The sequence below is a fragment of the Myotis myotis genome, unplaced genomic scaffold (genome assembly GCF_014108235.1).
Source record: "Myotis myotis isolate mMyoMyo1 unplaced genomic scaffold, mMyoMyo1.p scaffold_m19_p_8, whole genome shotgun sequence".
NCBI classification, from domain to species: Eukaryota; Metazoa; Chordata; class Mammalia; order Chiroptera; family Vespertilionidae; genus Myotis; species Myotis myotis.
Genome location: NW_023416390.1, coordinates 24,369,804 through 24,391,152, shown reverse-complemented (window position 1 = coordinate 24,391,152; position 21,349 = coordinate 24,369,804). Strand labels below are relative to the sequence as shown.

The following is a 21,349-nucleotide window of genomic DNA, read 5'->3' as shown; positions in this document are numbered from 1 at the left end:
TAGCACCTTCTACCAATGCCTACTGTGTGATACAGCAAGCATTTCACACCACCAGCGAAGTGAATGGACGTTCATTAAATTTATTCACAGTGGCAAGAAATGCAGGGCCCATTTCTTTCAGAGCAATGAGAAACTCAAGAAATAGGCCACACTATTCTGCATATTTTATTGCTTCCTTAGACAATGAAAGTAGGTGTAACTTGGCATTTAGAAGCCAGAGTTGTTATCTGGACTATATAAATGTTAAATCGGAGGTTCTTGCACTGAGCTCCTCTGATAGGTTCCAGGTATGCTTGAAGCCCCTAGAATTAGGTGCAAAATTATGGATTCCTGTGAGCATCTTCTTGGGAAGAGGGTGCGTTTCTCCCATCAAATTCTCTGGGGGCATTGGGGGCGAGGGGGCGGGGGGCGGGGGGAGTCGCAGGCAAAGTATGACCTGCAGGCAAAATTAAACCATTTTTGCACATAGAATGTTCTTGGAATGCAGTCACGCTGTTTGTTTAGGTATTGTCAGTGGCTGCTTTTGAAGTACAGTGGCCGAGCTGAGTAGTTGCCACAGAGGCCATGTGGCCCGTCAAACCTGAAATATTGACCACCTGGCCCTCTACAGAGAGAGTTTGTTGGGCGCTGCTCTAAAGGATTCTCAAGTTCAGGGCTATTGCGTTTCACTTTTGGTCCTGATAGTACAGCTATTATCTATGCCACTAAATTATATTTAAAGTGTGAAGGGCTCTTTAAACATGAGAAGTTTAAAATAGTTTAACATGCTATCCCCATCCCTGGATGCAGGGAGAGAATCTTCAGCTTATATGTGAATTCCAAGGAAGTTCTACAAATAAAGTAAAAAATGAAAGGAAGGACAGTTGTTTTCCCTTAAATCCACTTCAGTTATTGATCGATTTGTATTTTAAAATGTCTTAGTTTTGATGATAAAAATAAAATTAAAAGAACCGTAGCTCTATAAAGGCTAATAAGGAATATGCCAGCTGACTTCTTAAAATGCTAAAATTGACTTCAGAGAAAGTTTTTCATAACTTCATGCCTGATTATAGCATGACCTTAAGTCAAGATGGAGAAAGGAAAGTCCTAATAACCAATCCCCAATGAATACAACTTTAATTGATGGATTTTGCATTTTTTAAAATTTATTATTGATTTTTAGAGAAGGAGAAAGAAATACCGACCTATTCCTCCACCCATTCATGCATTCACTGGTTGTTTCCTGTGTGTGCCCTAACAGGGGATCAAACCCACAACCTTGGCGTGTTGGACGGTGCTCCAAGCAGGCCAGGGGTAAAGCCCACATTTTAAATTCCCAGCCACATTGGTTGAGTGGTTGGTTAGGGAGTTCTAAAAACAAGAGAGGATGGAGTGTTTGCCCTTACATCCTCCTGGTGCTCACATAATCCCCACTTAGCTTCCTTTAGTTTCTTTCTTTCTCCCAGCTTCCCTTCCTTCAACTATCCAGTGAATTATCAAAATAAATCAATTTTTTTTCTTTTTCTTCTAGAGCAGGAGACAAATACTGGACTCTCAATATATATTGTGATCCCACAATCCCTCTCAAAAGAAGTAACCACTAATAATATATATAGCCCTCCTTACTTTTTCCAATGTGTTTTTAAATTATAGAAAAGAAGAAATTGAATTAAACTAGTTACATTGAGATACTCCTTTACAGGGCTTAATGCTCATGAATCTGTATGTAAAAAGCCGACTAATACTACTTTAGCTCAGAGAAAGCTATATTAATTCACAGCTTGAAAACACACTGGAGATAGTTAGGCATAGATGCATTTGAGGATTTTGTCAGTTTTCCCTGCAGTCATTCACTTATTCATCGACTCATCAAATATTTATTGAGCTTGCTCTGAACTACAAATCATGGTAGACACCAGGAAATGAAGACATCAGTTCATCTCTGGAGGAGCATATAGACTGGTGATAAGTGTCGCCTTAGCAAACCATGTTCCAAACAAAATAGGAAATAGAAATAAAGACCTGAACTGTGGAACAATACCATATGCGGATTGCTATTAGCCCTACATTCAGGCCACTACTGGGTGGCTTTAGAAAGCATAAAACCCTACTATTTACAATGACCCACAAACTGCCTGATGCTGGTGTCTGCTCCGTGGACATGATGTCAATATAAAGACTAGAAAATTAAAACAAATGCCACCTTTATTCCTGTCCGTGATACATCTTGTATTTGTAATTGGAGACTTATTTGCCGATGGATGGATATATTTCTGATGAGAAAGTCAGTTACCTTTCAGATATATAATTGTTCCTAAATATCCAGATACAATACTTACAGGAACAAAAGGGAAGATAATCTAAAAGTTAAGATTTTTTTCTTTCTGGATCATTTGTATTTACTCAGAGAATTCATGTAACTTAGAAGGCCTATTTCTTTTTCGTTTTAGCCATCTCTACAGGTGATTGTTTTAAGGTGCTGCTAAGTATTCACTTTTGACTATATTAAAATCCCTACTTTTTTCTTATGTCTTGAGAGGAGAATTCTTTCTTTTCTGAAGAAGAGATGACTCTTCCTTTAAATAGAAACACACTTCATATGTTATTATCATTTAAATGGCAAAAGGTAAAAGAAAGAAAGAATGAAAGAAAGAAAGAAAGAAAGAAAGAAAGAAAGAAAGGAAGAAAGAAAGAAGAAACAATCCCACAAAAAATATAACCACCATTATGATTTTAATTTATAAGGCATTCTTTTTTTAAATTGTTTTATTGCTTAAAGTATTAAAAAAGAGTATTACATAGGTCTCCTTTTATTTTCTCCCTTTGACCCTCCCCTAGCCTCCCATACCCTCAGTGTCTTGTGTCCATTGGTTATGCTCATATGCATGCATACAAGTCCTTTGGTTGATCATTCTTTCTTTCCTGGTTCCTGTGCAGGCCAATTTATAATCATATTGGGTGGACATTTCTATATTCCCTTCTCCCTGCCTCAATTCTGTGTTGTAGTCTAATTTCTAAGCTGCAACTATGCTCATCTAACCATCATTCCATATGGCAGCAAAACATAAACCATGCTCAGTACCATTCACCAGACCATTCATGGAGACAACATTGAACTTGAATTGGCCTAATTTTCCTTCTTTCCTTGAGCATCTACGCAAATTTTCTTCCCAAAGGAAGAAGGTTGTTCTGGGCTGGCTACTACTGGTTTTCCTGCCAGCCCTCCAATTAGAAATCCTGAAGCATTTTTTTTTCCACGTGGCTGTGTTATATCTCTAAGGCCTGTGACCATTTAGTTTTCTGCTCTATTTCTTCTCTGTTTAGACACTGCCATGCCCCATCCTACATACTAATTACTGACTTTTTGCTTCTGTAGTGTTTGATTCATTGTGTCACATTTTCCCATGTGAAAGTGGACCAGGAACCTTGGCATGGATTTGAGAGTCACTCTCATTTAACCCTAGAACCTTGCAGCACAAAGAGAACCAGTGACTGACCTATTTTATAAGCCAAGCTGTGGTCAGCTTCAGATGAAAACTAGTAAGGATTTCACCATGGTGGCAAGATTCTACAGAACCTGAACAGGACTGATGATACACACTCCCTCTTCCTACCTTTACATCTCAAACTTTGGTTGAAACTGCTGATTTTGTTGTTCTTATACCTTAAATGGGGGCCATATGGTGGAGTGGAAATAACCCCAAAGTGGAGTTAGTACTTATGGATCTTAGATTCTGCCACTAATTATATTGCACAAGCTTTCCATATTATCAGGTTCACTTCCTGGATCTCAATTTCCTCATCTTTAAAATGAAGCTGTTTGACCAAATGACCTTTACCATCCTACCTGGCTCTAGGAGTCTGTGATTTTAAAGAGCTCTATTCGTTTATTCAGAAACCATTTATTTGACCTTGTTATTTTCCAAAGGACCCTTAATACAAATGAAAATGTAAACAAAAGGAACACTGGTATTTTATTTCTGGAAATTTCTGTGGGGTAATCTCACTTTTAACACAAATTTTACAACATTGTTTTCCCTGTAAGGTTCACAGATCAGGCAAGGGAACAGAAGACATCATAATTAGTCTCAAGGAGACATTGGGAAGACACACTTACCTTGTTAAAGTAAAGTCTTCAATTAAGCTGTACAAAGAGAAAAGGAGAGTAAATTGGCCTTATTCAGTATTATCACCAAAATTCTTTTGCTCTTCATCACCATTAGCTGAATAGTACTGAATATAACCCCTTGTATGTAGATTACATACAACTCTCTCTCGGAGGTGACTGTGGAACAGTACATTCCATTGTGGTCCATGAGATAACACTTGCCTGACGTCACGCAAGCCTCCAGGTAACTTTCCTCAAAGCAGTCATTACAGATAAAATAGAAGTAGAATAGATACAGTGAGCAAGAAATCCCAAACTTTCATTAAAACCCACTTTTGGCTCTTTTCTTAGAGGATCACAATGTGAAAGGAGAAGGAAAAGAGAGGGCTTTCCGACTCTCACATTGAATAAATATTTTTGATTAGAGTGTGGAAATGTCTTTTAAACATTTGGAACCAGCTGAGGTCAGGAAAATTACCTCTCATGTCTCCCACACCTATTTTTCTTCTTGAATTCTTTTGTGTGGTAACTTCTTGGCCTGTAAAAACTAATCTACAGCAAGAGAGTCATCATTGTTCTATAGTCTTATCTATTATTACTAGAGGCCTGATGCACGAAGGTTCGTTCAAGAATGGGCCTTCCTTCCCCTGGCTGCTGGCACCACCTTCGCTCTGGCCAGAGCCTCCTTTCTGCCTTCCCACGCTGCCCAGAGGCCCTGAGCAGCTGGGGCGGTGCCTGTGTATGCAAATTAACCCACCATCTTTGTTGGATTAATTTGCATACTCACTCCTGATTGGCTGGTGGGCATTGCAAAATATGGTCAATTTGCATCTTTCTCTTTTATTAGTGTAGATTGTTGTTAAACCACCACTATCTGTTGGGATCAGTTGTTCTATTCCACCACCACCATTCATATTTCAGAAACTCTTGCATGTCCATTGGAATGAGTACAGGCCCCTCTCCCCGCCTCCCTACCCCACTATCTGAAAGTTGAGAGTTTCTGTGAAACCTTTCTTAAGCTGAAATGGCCCACCACCTTAAGGCACATCTTGCTAAGGGATGCACAAAGTAAACTGAGATAAAGCACAGATGCTGACAGACACAGTTCAAAGCTAAGGCAACTTGATGCTTTAATGCTGAGTTCCTGGGAAAGGAGGTTGGCTTGCAGGGTGCGCGCTGCTTCTATAACAGCTTGCTGCAAAACAAATGCAAAACACAATTTTTACCATTTTTTTTCATAAATGCAAACATCATTTTTGGATTTCTTTCCATTGGTGTAAACAGGTACTAATGTTTTCATAAAAGCAAAGCCTAGGCAGCCTTGGTCAGTTCAAGTGCTGCACGTGTGGTTGGGTGCCTTTGTACAATATCCGCCTCAAGCTGGGATGTTTCAGCAACAGGACCTTCCTTCAACATATTTGCAACCAGGTTAAACCGGCTCCAACTAATTACTCAATAAACAATTTAATCTTCCTCTATATTGATGACATACTCAACTTAGGAATCACCATTTATCTTCAGAAGTGGTATATATCTTTTAATTTAGCAGAGTCCCACAATAGCTCTGGGAACTAGAATTGCATTTGCATACCCATTTTTCAGATGATAAGATTGAAACTGGATAAGTTGTGATATTTTCCTGCCACTTCAGAGGGGAAGCCTGGACTTGGCGCTCATTTGATGTAGAGTGGCCTTACATCTCAGAGTGGCAGGTATTGCCACATTTGTTTGCACACAAATGAAAATGACACTCACACCTACAGTTTTCTATTCTATTTTTATTTTAAAAGATCTTTTTGCTAACTCGATTTTCTTTTTGCATTATTTGCCAAATGGGCCCATCTACCTCTTGAAGTTGCAGAGAACAATAGAAACTGAGAGATTCCAAAAGGATCCTTACAGTTCTTGGTGTGATGGTATGTTTTTTTCTCTTTCTCCAGGCCCACCATCTGCTCCCCTAAACTTGATTTCAAATGTCAATGAGACTTCAGTGAACTTGGAATGGAGCATTCCTCAGAACACGGGTGGCCGCCAGGACATTTCCTACAATGTGGTGTGCAAGAAATGCGGAGCTGGTGATTCTAGCAAGTGCCGACCCTGTGGCAGTGGGGTCCACTACACCCCACAGCAGAATGGCCTGAAGACCACCAAAGTCTCCATCACTGACCTCCTGGCTCATACCAATTACACATTTGAAATCTGGGCGGTGAATGGAGTGTCCAAGTATAACCCTAGTCCGGATCAGTCAGTGTCTGTCACCGTGACAACCAACCAAGCAGGTAGGAAGTGGATCCACTTTATTAAATGATCTAAATGTGCACATTATAGAGAAGGGGCTTGTGTTGATATCCATGAATGATATTAAAGTTCTAAAATTAAAGTAGAACTACATGGACCTAATTATAAACCTGTGAACTGTGTTATAACACAAAAGACTCTTAGATGAACATTTATTCATTCAATAAATAAATGTTTGGACATTAACTGCATAACACACCCTGTACTAGGAGGAGGAGATTAAATGAAGACCAAGACAGTGATTGAAACCAGATAACAGTCTAGTGAGCTGGGTCACTCCATGCTAGACTGCTTTTTTAAGGGATTTGGGCTGGCCATTTTAATCACAAGGTCCATGGTTGGACATTAGAGCATTTACAGATTATTTAGGATTATAAAATTGATTTTTACTAATCTGTATTGGTACATTTATATTTGCTGTAGTATATTTATATTTTCTATTCATGCCGTGTTACTGCTGCATGCATTGCAGAACTATTGTAAAATCTTAAATATCAGATATTTAAAAATGCAAAGTAGAATCTAGAATTCCAGCCCCTGACCCACTCATCCCGATTCCTCCCCTGAAGAAGTTTCCACGCATCCTCATGCTAATTTTCCATTCTGGATTCCCGCCACATGTTTTCCATTGCCGGCTCCCTGTTACTTATTTCTGGAGAGTTAGAGGGAGCAGGAAAAAAAAAAAACACACAACTATAGTTTATCCTTTAGTGAGGCTCTTAAGAACAACAAACTTTGCTGGCAAAGCATTATAAATTGCCCACAATCCTATCACCTCTTCCTGCACTTTTCTCTTAAATGCATGTTTCAGTAAGTGCACTCAATAGTTAGGTAAAATATGTCTGTACTAATTGATCTCTAGTGAGAAGTATTCCAGTGTCCCGATCCAAAGCCATTATTTTTCCACTTTCCCCTGAACTCTCTAGAATAAATAAAAAGTTAAGACTTGGGGGAGATTTTGAACTGGAGCTAGAAAGGCAAATCTTCCCCAAAGGCAGCTTCGGCGACACAAAGGCGGCTGGTCTTTAAAATATGTGATATGAACTGATCATCTGGTGATGCTTTTGTCTTTAATTTCTGCACTTCCAGGTTGTGAACGCTATTAGTGGTCATTGGTTTTGTTTTTATATAAAGACTAGAATGATTTAGGAGGTTCTGATGGCATCACAAGCACTCTGTGATGGCCAGTCTTTGATTAGTGCTCTTTCTGGGAGAATGCCCTGGAAATGCCGCGTGCTGATCCTGGGAAATGCATTGGTGTCACTGGTGTGTCTGAGTTACAAGGAGCCAACGAGGTGCAGAGTGATCTTTGCACACCCTGGAGAGTCTGATTTGTGAGCCAGTCGATATCCTTATGTTCAGCCTGAAGCACCTTTCCAGCTTTTCTCAAAACACATCACCGCTTCGTGTCCTTCACTGAATTAGAACTAGGAATGGAGACTTTGAGGCCTTAGTGTACAGGTGAAGTCATTCTCTTTGGCAGAGAACAGCCTCTGGGAGATGTGCTGAGGACAGGCTTGGCTCCCACAGACTTTGTGGGGAGACGTCTATGGCTTTCTGTACACCTAAGGATTCAAGCCAAAGGATTATGTCAACCCCTGCCAGGCCAGAAGGGGCAAGGAATGGGAAGAAGACAGGCTAAAGATCCTCCCCTTACAGTGAGGGAAGAGAACAGTCAAAGTTGGACTAAAAATGTAGGTGTAATTCTTTTAGATCTAGGAGAAAGGTGGACAGGGAATTCCTCTGACACAGTGAGGTTGTTTTCTCCGCCATGGTGAGCAGTCCTGGCAGGAGGTTTGCTGAATAGGACAAAATTCCAGCTCCTTATTTTAATTTTCATGAAGGGTGATGCTGGGAAGCTGTTCAAAATTAAAAATAAATCTTTCAATAAGGAGACCTCCTATGTGGCCAGCCAGAAAGCTTTTGCTTAGCTGCGTCGTATATGTGCACAGCCCTGCCTCATTATCCTACCATAATTTGGAGCTCACTAATTCAAAATCATTGGGGGAGTTTATCTTTGATTAACAAACCCTTTCTTCATAGTAGGGCAAATTAATAATGTAGGCCAAAATTTGGGTAAATGTAGCAGCCACAAATGCTATCAAAGCTCTCTGAAGCATATTTGCACATACACAATTGTATTCTAATTGTAACTGTTTCTATTATTTCATTAAATTAAATTCCTAAGGAACCTTTATGGGCAATGATGTCTCACTCCATGAGGAATACACAGAATCAATGAATATTAGCATTTACAACCTGGAGGCCACAAAATTTTATGGCTCTCATTTTTGCTCAGTTTTCACAGGGTTCTTTCTCTCATCAGTAACATATTGAAGAACAAACACCAAATCTAGAATTCCTGGTTTTATCATCACCACCTCTGAGACCACAGATGCACAGCTCCATGAAGGTGAAATGACTCATCCAAGCTAATGTCAGAGCCAGTGACACTTGAAACCAGGGAGAGCTCCCTTCTTTTTAAATTATTACATAATTAATGGCACTCATATATTCTGCTTGGCATTCTCCCCATTTGTGAGAGCAGACTGGACGAGGAGGTGTAGCTGTAACTGGGCTTTGATCCTTTAGTTGTAGAATGTGGTGTGAATGGGCTGGTCTTCTCACCGTGGCTATTTAAATCATTCTAACCTACATCTTACTGTGTTGTCTTAGGGGCTATTGACACCTTTCCCTCCCCTCCTGAGTTCAAACCCAATTGACCCAGAAGACAAGACAATGGGAACTCAGAATGTCAGCTTTGTTGCTGATCAACTGATGGAAGAATGTCAGCTTTATATCTGTGGTCAAAAGGGCTAGCTAGCTCTAGTAACACTTACCCAGTGTCACCCCCAGACACTCTAGCCCAGCTGGCCAATTGTAGGCTCCCTTCCATATAAAGCTTGCACCCCTAAGTTTGCCCAAAGGGTCACTCTGTGCAGTTAGGCAGGTTTGAGAGAGCAGAGTGGGTGGAGCTAAGACATAGTTTTTCTCCCAAATTCTTTTCATGAGATAAGTCACCCCCACTCCCACCTCTATGCCAGGACCAGTGAGGAAGAGGTGGGGAGAGGGTGGTGGGTGGGAGCTCCAACTGAAGTTGCCCTGTACAAAAACAAGGTAATGGACGTTCTCCTTAGAATGCCTTTTCGACATTCACAACCAAGAGGGACAGAGTGAGATTCCCCTTGCAAACTCTTTTTTCCCTTTCTTCACTTTCTGTCCTCTGGCAACTGCTCTGCCTTTTGTTTAGAAGGAGATGACTCTGATGTTTATGAAAAATGGATAAGCAGACTGCTGGGTGATTTGTTTTCTAGATGGCTTTCCTTTGGTTTACTTTTACTTAAGTGGACCATCTCAGGCAAATAAATACAGCATGTGTCACTAGGAGAGAGAAATGCTGTATAAATAAAATAAGGTTTTCCTGGCCGAACAACAGAACTGTGAATATTTTTACTAAAAATGCTGTCATGGCTTCCAGCAGATCTTAATATCAATGAGCCTGGTTTTACTGTGCACCCCTAGACCCCCTCACCTGCCTTCCAGCTATGGGGCTGGACCATTCTCTAGGTTGTGTTATTTTAAATCCTTATGGAAATCCTATGGCTGATAATCTACACTAATCCCAAATTGTACTCAAGGGCAGTGATTTTTGAGTTATATTTTGCATGTGACACTGTTCCAGATTTTTCACAGTGAAATACATCTGCTAATCTCTCTTCAGCACAGCTGTGGTGTCCTAGTGACAAACATCTTGAAAACTCTGAGTTCGCAGGAGTTCAGATAGTTGATGGATTATATAATTATTTGAATCTAGCTGATCTCTAAGATCTTTTCCAATCCTAAAATTCTGTTATTCCAAGGACATAGACATGAGCTATGAGCATGAAGAACGGGGGCTTATTTCTCTCTGATGTTCAGAAACTGGCTCTAAAGGCAATTCCAAGAGTGGGGAAAAGTCCAAAAATGCTTCAGCAGAATTATCAGAATACACCTGAATCCTGCCTTCCTTTCACCCCTTTAAGCCCCACCTTGCCAGACAAAGTATTTACTTCGAAGGGCAAAACAGTAAGCTAGTTGTACCCCCACTATAGCTATTCCAGGCTTCTCTCCAGACATTGGGCAATGTCTGGGGACATTTCTGGTTGTCCCAGTTGGGAGCAGGGCATGTGCTATTGCATCTAGTGGGTAAAGGCCAGGCATGCTGCTAAACATGCCTCTACAGTAAATAATTATTCAAAATTTCTGTAGTGGCAAGACTTAGAAACTGCTCTGGTGACATGTTTGAAAAACAGAACTTGTGACTTCATAGCAGTGCCCACCTTATAAGGGTTCTATGGTCAACCTGTCTTAGCTTGTTCCCATTGCTCTGGGCTGGGGACCTCATGTTCTCACATTATTCTCAGAGGATAGGTAGTTAGAGAAGGCCCTTTGGGGCCTCTTGTGGAGAATCCCAGTTGCTTTGCCCTTGGATGAACTGGTGCTGCTTGTTAGACTGGCCTTGTTCTCTAGGAAGACAATTTTTAAAAACCACCAGGAAACGCCACACCAACGATCAAGTGGCAGAACACCTCCTGGTGACACCGGCACCACACATAGTAGATGTTTGTTGGTTAACACATTTATTTACAGTAATAACAATCAGTGAACTCTGTCGAGGAGTGAGAAATTTAATGTAACCAAAATAATGAGTAAAGAAAAGAAAATAACTAAGTACAAGAGGCATACTGTCTTTTATTGCTCAACTGGTAAGTTCCCATTCTCTCCTTCTCTGCCACCTTTTAATTAGACCTATTATGTTATTTGAATGAGATAATGGAGAACAGTGGGAATTCTCATCCTTACTGGGTGTAATTGCTACCTGCCTTCCAGATAGTAACAGGAAAGCTTCAAGGAGATGGTGGGAGAAAAGGAAGCATCTTAGAGCAACCAGTTAGGTAATATGCTCTAGGCATGGTGGCCCTGGGTAAGGGGGGACTATTGCGTAATTATGCCTAAGGCTAGAAAGGAACATGAAAGATGCCAGGAAGTCCAGTTCGGCCTGATTTGAAAGGCATTGGAGCACAAAGTCAGACTGTAATGGTTCTGAGGGGCAGTGCCTGTGTGGGCCTTAAGTGTGGTTTGAGATCACAACAAACAGAGACGTCCTGGTGAGCTTGAGAATGGAAATGGGATATTAAACCCAAATGAGCTGTGGCCAGGACCAAGGCTTTTCTGTAAGCTTGAAAAAGAAGCGGGGGGGTGGGGGGGGAGCTCTGTTGATATTTTTGAGGCACAAATCTCCAGTTTCTGTTAGTGCCCTAGAGTGTGGTTGGCAAACTATGACTCAGAGGCCAAATCTTGATACTCCACCTGGTGTTGTGCAACTCACTAAGAATGGTTTGTCTATTTCCAACATGTTGAAAATAATCAAAGGAAGAGTAACATTTTGTGACATTTTGCAATAATGTAAAATTCTAATTTCAGTATCCATAAAGTTTTATTGGAACAAAGCCCACTAATTTGTGTTGTCTAAGGCTGCTTTTACAGGACAACCACAGACTTGAGTGACTTCAAGAGAGTGAGTGGCCTTCACAGGGAACAGACAGGGTGGAGCTAAAGTGGGTTTACAGCTGATTGTACAGAAAATAATACAATGATCAATAACTAGTAATACAAGAATAAACACTGTGTTCTTTCCTACTCACAACTATAAACCTACTTTTGCCACACCCTGTATTAACCATCCCTGACCCCTGCTTTGGAATACTAAACAAGAAAGAGGAACAGTGAGAAAGGAGGTTGAAAAGATGGTGATGCCCTTGCTGGTGTGGCTCAGTTGGCTGGGTGTCATTCCCTGCACCATAAGGTTGCCTGTTTGATTCCTGATCAGGGCACATGCCCAGCATTGCAAGCTCTATCCTGGGTGGGGGTTATGCAAGAGGCAGCTGATCGATGTTCTTTCACTTGCATCAATGTTTTTTTCTCTCTCTCTCTTTCTCTACTCCTTTCTTCTCTCTAAAAATCAATAAAAAAATGTTTTTAAAAGAAAAGATGGTGCCCTAACCGGTTTGGCTCAGTGGATAGAGCGTCAGCCTGCGGACTCAAGGGTCCCAGGTTCGATTCCGGTCAAGGGCATGTACCTTGGTTGCGGGCACATCCCCAGTAGGGAGTGTGCAGGAGGCAGCTGATCGATGTTTCTCTCTCATCGATGTTTCTAACTCTCTATCCCTCTCCTTCTCCCTTCCTCTCTATAAAAAAATCAATAAAATATAAAAAAAGAAAAGAAAGAAAAGGTGGTGAAATGTTAGTATTGTTTGTTGGAACCAGTTCAGCAAAGGGTATGGTAGACCAACATTTAGCTTAATCTCACAGTTGAAACAGTTTTGATATTTGGCAAGACCCCTTCTACTTTAGAGGCTTTGAAGATATAAACAAGATTTCACAAAAATAATTGGGTTTTCAATACGCCTTTGCTTTCTTATTCGGCACATCTTCTCCCAGTGGCACTTGGGTTAAGTGCACACTGTGGAGCTGGCTTGAGTCGCCTCAGGAGGCAGAGTTCTGATTTTCTTGCAGACGTGCATTCTTAGCACTCACTATTGTATGGTTCCTACATGTTGGCAGCAATTTGCTTTTTAAGTAATAATATGTGCTGCTCTTTCCCATGTCTCCTCACCAAGATGATTTCTGGTTTGCCTTTGATCTCAAGTGAATCATGTTATTTTTTTCTTACTTCTAAGAAATTTAAAGGCAAAACACATGATGAAACTAGTGAAATCTGTAAGTCAGAAATCTTTCCAAAGACATTTTAAAATCTTTCAAACAAATCATACAGCAATTGCTTTGAGGAGGTTTGTTGAAAAGTTGTTTGCACATCCTCAGAACAGCTGATTCTCCAACAACACAGGCTTCAACCGCATAGGTCCACTTATATGAGGGCTTTGGCTTTTGTTTTTTCTATAAATACTGTAAAGATATTTTCTCTTATGATTTTCTTAATAACATTTTCTTTTTTCTAGCTTATTATAAAAATATAGCATTTAATACGAATAACATACAAAATATATGTTAATCGACTATTTATGTTATTAATAAAACTTCTGATAAATAGTAGGCTCTTAGTTACTTTTGGGAAGTCAAAAGTTACAACTGGATTTTTTATTGCAGGGGAGAGCTCAGTGCCCCTAAGCTTCCCCACATTGTTCAAGGGCCAACTGGAGTTAGTATGTCATTGTTGGGACAAGTCTCTAAAGTAGAAGCTGGTTTGAAAGTCCTTTCTGTGCCTGAATAAACACACAATGGCTTCAGAGAAGCCAGCCTGTGGATGTTCCCATCGAAAACTCTGATCCAGGCAAGGGCTCCTCATGTTGTTCAACATGCCTAGGAAATGTACATTTTAAAAACATGTTAAATTTTTTAAAGGGAGTAGTCTCTTGATTCTAAATTTATACATAAACCAATTTATGTTCATGGAATATTGTTACTACCCCCTCATTATTATGCAGACTCATTCATTATGATAATAAGTAAGAATACTGTAAACCTGTTCATATACAATGATACAGGCTTCTGGTGTGTGGCACCAGGATTCGTGAATTTGTATTCAGGGTGGGTACTACACATCCTGGTAAGGAGAAATAAATCAAAGCCTTCCAAAAGAACCTACTAAATTATCCAGCTTCAAGGTTGACTGAGCAGCATAGACAAATGTCTATAGAACCTAGTGGTAATTATTGCATATGAATAAAAAATGGGTTGCATTTCTTTTTAAGATGAGAATATTTCACTGTAGAAAAATGAAAGTTGTGTTTATACACCCAGGACTGAGAACTCTATTTTTCCTGACTCCTTCTCCTTCCCTCCTGCAGAAACATGCACACAGGTTCATTTGTGAGAAGGAAAATTCATTCAGCAGCATTCACTCTAAACACTTGACAGTCTAATTCTGTTTTGCGTTTTATTTCTGAGTTGTGCTTGTTACTTCGAATGCTACTGCCAACTTTTACACCCTCTGGGGAAGCCATCAAGGGATTTGAAAAAAACAGTGCCCAACTGAGATGAGAAATGAACAGGGCAGGGCGAGCAAAGATTTTAGATGGGCTTCTGAATTGTCTAGCTGTCGCTCCAACTGGCTAAATTAATTACTGTCTCCTCAGAGGAGTCAGAGGAGACTCTGGACTCCAGTTCACAATGGAGCATCAATAAAAAGATCCAGAGAAACTTTATCAAAGCATCCATTAACCCCCTACTGATGTCTTTAAAGAGTTTTTTCCTTGAAACACCAGGAAAACCAAGAGCCATGCTGCAGGACTAATCCTGCATTGAGAGATCTGAAATCTACAGGAACTAATTAAGATTCTTGTCCATGTCATCCTGATATACAGAGCTTTCTCTGAATTTCAGCATTCATGTGCTGTTTTCATGTGGATTGCCCAATAAGGGAGCATCCCACGTATTGTATTTAGGTAAAGACTTGTGTGTTCTTTTTTTTTTTTTGGTTTTGTTTTTTAGGTTTTACATTTTAATCTGTCAAGATAAGTAAGGTTTAGCTCTATCAATCAGCATTTAAAATATCTCTTTTTAAATGGCTTTCCCCAGTATCTACCTTTTGCCACAAAACACACACACACACACACACACACACACACACACACACACACACACCTTTTTCATTACTGTCTTTGCCAGAAGAATGAAAAAGATTTTATAGGCTGTCTCAAAACTGAAATAACAGAAAAAAAGAGAGATGATGGCAGACATCAGTGTGGTCTCATGCCCAGTGAACACTGTGGCTTTCATTGGGAAATCTCACTAATGATTTGGTCCCACACATGAAGGTCAGTGCCCCGAGTGCTGGACAGTCAGCAAAATATCTGCCGATCACTGAAGAACCATATCTTGTATTCAATCCCTTCTTTCTCTATTCTGATAAACGGGTCAGTCGGCCCTAATGAACTTTATTGTGGCATTCCTGAAGGATCTTTTGCTGTTGTTATAACAAAGCACAAGGACTCCGTTCTAAAACACAATCTATTTAAATTATCTTATGGGTGAAGTGGCAGTGATTTGAAATATTTGTTCTATTTTGCTCTCACTCTTGGAAGGAGAGGGGGACAGAAGAAGAGGAAGGGTGGACTGCTCCCTTTTGCCTGGTGTCTTCCAAATGACCATCTATGGACGTGCATTTCTCAGGCAGTCTGGTCCTCACTGTCAAAAAGGTTTTGGATAGATTATTAAAAACATCTTATCTAGGAAACTTTTGTCAGTGACTAGTGCGTACAGAGAAGACTTACATATGTCACTGTAGCTTCTCAGTGGGTGCTAACTAGGGATCTGCCACCAACAGGCTCATTGTGCATAACAAGCTTGGACAAGGTCCATCCATTAGAACAAACACTGAAAGGGGCAAGATCACAATGACTCCCTGGAGAGTTGGTATTGTCTAGATAACATACTGCAAGCTGTAAATCTGCCTCCTGAATCAACCCTATTTTTTTTTTTTTTTAGCATAATAAGTGTTTATTTTGAGCATAGTAAGTGTGAAAGTAGATGAGCACAGAGCTTCGTCCACGTTCCTTTATCAAAGCCAGGGTCGCAACATACAAACAGACACTGATTTTGAATATGCAACAGACTGAGAGCTTAATTAAGTGTTCCTTCCACTCTCTAAGATAATCAGGGACTTTTTAAAATCTGATATTTGCAGAAAACCCTGAGAGTTGCTGGTGGAGCCCCTCCTTGTGTGGGATTCCCCTGAATCTGGTCCTGGTCCTACAGGAGAGTGTGATTTCAGGAAACTTCTAGGAGGATGCTTTTGGAGGCTTGGGGATTCTTGGAGCTAACATCATTTTATTTCTCCCCATTTAAAATAGGAGCAGAATTGTGATTACAGCATGTAATTGGGATTCTTGTTTCTTTGTTTGACATTGAAAGCAAGGAATCGAATAGAGCCAAATATCTCCCTTGTGAAAAGTGAGGGTATCTTTTTCTAACCAGGAACATTGGCCATAGAATTTAAAAACCACACATTGGGTCTGTTTCTATTTTGCTTGTTAGATAGAGAGCGAGCAGACAACTCTGGTGGAGGGTGAGGGGCGATTGAGCAAAAAAGAAATAAAAAAGAGAAAGAATTCATGGACACCCAAACAGTGTGGTGATTGCAGGGGTCGGGGTGGATGGAGTTGTATAGGATATAGGGGGGATAAATGGTGATGAAAAAAAATAAAATAAACACACATTATTTTCACAGACCTTATTATAGACACCAATGCTGAGTAGTCAGCTAATTCACATGTGGCTTTAAGAGGCTGATAATATAGTTAAGGAATCTTTACGTAATAAAAAGTATATTGTTTAGGAAAAATGGTAGATGCGAAGACCTTTAAATCTCATTGTTAACTTCAAGGGTATGACTTTAATTGTACATATTCTTTGGGTGGTGGCTTTTTCTCCTTCTCCCCACCTCTTTTTGTTTCAGAACACACACTGAATCCTTCCATAAACTGCCCATTGTGTGCTGAAGCCCTGCTCCAATGTCCTTCTTGGAGATCATACTAGGGGGCTATTTCTAAGTGAAATGTTGTTCTAATGAAGTCCTTCCAGTACTTACAGATTGACTCCTGTGTGGAGCAAATAATACTGAATTTCACACTTCAACAAGTTGTGTTAAAGAAAGGTCCCAGTGAGATGCTGTGAACCTTCTAGTTTAAAAAAAAAATTCTTTTCAAGTCCTAAAAAGTTATCACTTTCCTAATACATTCTTTGTTATTCTTTAGGACTATGAAAGTCATCTTGAATTCTCAAGCACAAATCCAGTTGGAGACATCTATTGGCCTTAATACTATCTTAAAATTTAATAGCTCTGGTGTTTCAGCCTTGGTCTCATAATGCCTGTAGGAGTTTAAACTATCTGGCACATACAATTCATGTATCTGGCTGATACCCCCAATTTTTTTTAAAATTAATCCTATGGTTGCAGATTCCCAAGCTTAAAATCCCTTCTCATAAATTATGCTCCTTCTCCTAACCTCTGTCATAGCTTTAAGAGAATTGCCAAAAAGATAGAGTTTCAAATAGGAGGCTCGCAAGAGTATCATTTCATGGCCACATTTTTGAGAGCATAGCATGTGGTGACCATTTGTATATGAAGCATTTTCAAAATGTGCTGGTTGTAATTTAACCCAAAGGTCTCTGAATCTCTTCTCTCTACTTACCAGTCACTTCTTTGTGCTTGTCTACATAGCAAGCAAGAAACTGGACAGGAAATAATTGGCTTCAAATAAAATGAAGGCTTCCTTAGGTAGAGTACTAAAAACCAGCTTCTCAGCATTCTATGGTTCCTGGATATTGTCCCCTAAATATTTTGATACCCTGTGTTCAGAACTTTTGCAGACTTCTATGCAGTGAAACCAAATGGATTAAAATGGAGAGTCTTAATGCTTCACCACAATGGCCTTCTCTCTCTCTCTCTCTCTCTCTCTCTCTCTCTCTCTCTCTCTCTCTCTCTATCTCTATCTATCTCTTTATCTCTCTCACTTGCAACATTCTATTTAACATCCATTGTCATCACTTGTCAGAATTTAGCCTTTGTTCTTTAAGTCAAACAACATTTGAACTGGGAAAAATCCTGAGTTGTATAGAACACACAGATTTGCAACTAAAATTATATTGGAATGTTCCCTCTGCCTATCTCACCCTGTGGGTGATCATCTGCAGCCTATAATTTTATGCCCTTTATGCTTTGTCAGACATTTTTTTATTTCTATCCCCTCCCCCCCCATTCTCTCTATGCATTTCAAAATGAAATAAGAAAAAAAACAAAGATGAATTACTAAAATGTAGTTTCAGAGATAAAAATGTTAACAGCTGTTGAAGATGCTTACAAGTTAAGGAGCTTATATGATCAATTTATGTATACCACAACTTTTTTTGAGCCACTGATGTGGTTCTTTTAAACAACCATTAGGAAAAGTAGGTATCCTGTTCCAACTGTATATGTGATGGGAAATTGGATGGCTCAGGAGATGACTAATGGGACGCTGGACCTTTCTGTCTTTAGGTCACCTCCTTGAATCTGGACTCCATCATAAGTGGTCTAAGGCCCGACCATCTGGCAGCCATTGAGTGGCTATGGTAATGGACTTGGTCTTGGTCCAGGTCTTAGTCGACAGGTGTTCACATCATAAGTGACAGTAATTGACTTCCTAGTCTTTCAACTTGGAAAACGACGGTGGACCATCACTGTGACGGTGATGGAAGGAGTTATTCATGATATACTCAGACTCCATGGAAAGCCAAGGAACTCACACCTTGAGCTGGCACCAACCTGGCACCTTGCAAATATTGTACTTGTCTCTCATGGGTTCCATTAGCCTCATAAATAAAATAAAAAAAATTAAAATCTAATTTCAAAAGATTTTCAATAACTTAGAATGGCTAATGCTGCTTTTCTGAGGTTACATAAGCATCGTAGATTGAGGCTTTTCTTTTCATTTTGTGTTATAGTGATTAGATGCCTTCCATGAAAACTATATGTAAGGAGGGAAAAAGAAAATTGGATTCTGGGCTTCTACGATAATCAGTCAGGCTATCTGCTTTAATTTTTAAATTTTTTTCTTTGTTTGTTTTGGGGTTGATTACCAGGTCATAGCTATAATAAGTTATGAGTGATATGCTCTTTGATGAAGAATTTAATAAGGCTATTTTCAATGCCCTTGTAAAATGGCGACCAATGTGAAAAATTAACTTTGAGACTCTTTTATTAACATGAATTTCAAAGCATGGAATTCAAGGAACTTTGGTTGTTCCAGTTCTGTGAATCCAGAGTAAGTTACCATTTATTCACTCTCACCTGGGGACATGATTTGAGGGTAACTTGCTTGACTTGAAGGAGATTATTGGTAGTCTACTAGTATTAGTAATATTTTGCCCCCTCAAGTTTCCTAGGATTATTTAATGGCATTTTATAAAACTACACAAATGATTCGGGCATCCCTGTAGTAAGTGGCAAAACCACACTTGAATTAGTTATCACAGTTAAAAAGTAAAGATGACAACAGCCACGTTGGATCTATTTATTAAAGCAGACAGGCTCTTTTAGTGGCATGATCAATGTCTTACCTCTTTCTGAAAGGCTTTTTAGGGGTAGGAAATTGTAATGAACAAGGTTTTTTATTGGTCCATTTCTGGAGCAGGCTTTTAAGCATTTCTGCCTGTAAATGAAGCAACCTGAGTGTGGAAAGTAAAAGGCAAGAGCAGAGATTTACTGGGTGCATCTATCATCCTGGCTTTTAGTGTATGTGATTAATACATCTTTAATTGGGGGCTGATCTAGACACTTTGGGTGTCAGAAAGCTAAATGTTACAGCATTGTCTCACGGTTCCTCACGCAGCAGGACGATTAGCAGCTGTCTGAGTAACAAAGAGAACCTGAAGCCCACAGCAAAGCTTTTATTTTCCAGATTTGGAATGCCTAAAGCTCTCCGGTGGAGTCGACAGCTAGAGGAACAGAAACCTTAATTCACAGCCGCTAAACCTTTTCCTCTCTCTGTGCTATATTTCTGCTAAAGAGAACATTTCCTTTACACCAACTTTATTCCAGATTATTTTGGAGGGCATTGCTGATCATGGAGGGGCTCACTTTGCCTAGACATCTTCATCCTGTCTAACCAAGACACCTACCAAATAATTTCAATTAAGAATCTATACTAGATAGATTTCAACATACGGAGGCGTATTGAGACAATTCCTCTTCCTATGTTTATTTCATTTTTCTGTTGTTGCTGGCTTTGCTCCATCCACTTTCTTATCTTGAAGCACTTGTCTTTCTCAGGCTAATTCTTATAAATTGCCTTCCAGAGGAAAGACTTGTTTTCCTGTTTGCTTGGAACCGGCATTCTTATTTAACAGGAAATACACACTGGGTCCTGCCATGTTTCTGTTGGCAAGTGCTGGGCTCTCCTTGTCAGAACCTGCCAACAAATTTCTTAGCAAGCAAACAGAAAGTAAAACAAGCAGCTCTCAGACAAAACAGAAGACACACTTGAACTGCATCAGAGACACAGGTGCTTCTTAAGTCATTCTCAATTCATTCTGGGGGACGTGGGTCTTGGTTTTGAGATGGACTGTCACTCACTTGTAATTCTACAAGTAATGGTATGACTGTACATGTAGTAATGCTAATTCAAGATAGTAGCTATTTTAAAAAGTAAAACAGTCCTTTAAGTAAGGAATTTTCTTTACTACAGAGAGCAAGGGTTACTGTATGACTCCGGTATCAAGCATAGTGATTAAATAGTCACCCCCCCAAGCCTTAATTTACAAAAACTTAGATCATTCATGATATCTTTAGATCTATACCTATGGTGTTAACTAAAGATTTTGTCTTTATGGTGTTCTTTCTAAAATAACTTGAATACTTCACCTTTAGTATTCTTAGTTAATATTTGTATTTGTTTTTAATAGTTTTAGTGTGAAATGCATACACATAGGAAAAATCGGGTTCATGTGTACAGTCAATAAATTATTGCAAGGCAAACTTCGGGTCAAAGAATATAACATTGCTTACTTTTCATTGCTTTCTACTTCTCTAACTCCAAATACTATTATTTTATTTTGTAATTGATTTTTTTTTTTTTTAGTTTTAGATGATTCCCTTTTTAGCTCTTAGGTAGTTCTGATGCGATCAGTGATCATGTCTAATTTACCTCTAGGTTTCCAGCAACTAAGAATATACATAGATACCCAACACATTGCAGATTCAGATTGCTCTGTTACTGATGCTGCTGTTGATGCTGTGGGAGAACAAGCCCTTTAACATTCAAGTCTTAACTTCTTACCAGTGAGAGGAGAGACTAGAGGATTTTTATAGATTAGTGCTTGAAAAGTGCGCTCTAGGACCTGACTTTTAAATTCATCACTTATAAACTGTAACTTGGGACAAACTATGCAAACTGTCTATACTTTATTTTCCTAATCTATAAAATG

General features: G+C 39.6%; 1 protein-coding gene across 12 annotated transcripts in view; it reads left to right on the top strand.

The window, feature by feature from the left end:
- Positions 1-21,349, top strand: part of EPHA4 (EPH receptor A4) — a 137,473-nt gene that overhangs the window by 70,739 nt on the left and 45,385 nt on the right. For 9 of the 12 annotated variants that reach the window (XR_004969299.1, XR_004969298.1, XR_004969295.1 and 6 more), the window contains one exon: positions 6,028-6,366. Coding sequence is in view for 4 of the 12 variants with exons in the window: in XM_036319310.1 (XP_036175203.1) it covers positions 6,028-6,366 (339 nt within the window). In the remaining 8 variants the exon portion in view is untranslated. Of the gene's footprint in view, positions 1-1,510; positions 2,714-6,027; positions 6,367-18,422; positions 21,315-21,349 lie in introns of those variants that run through there. The other 3 variants (XM_036319311.1, XM_036319312.1, XM_036319313.1) reach the window with 3 other exon arrangements.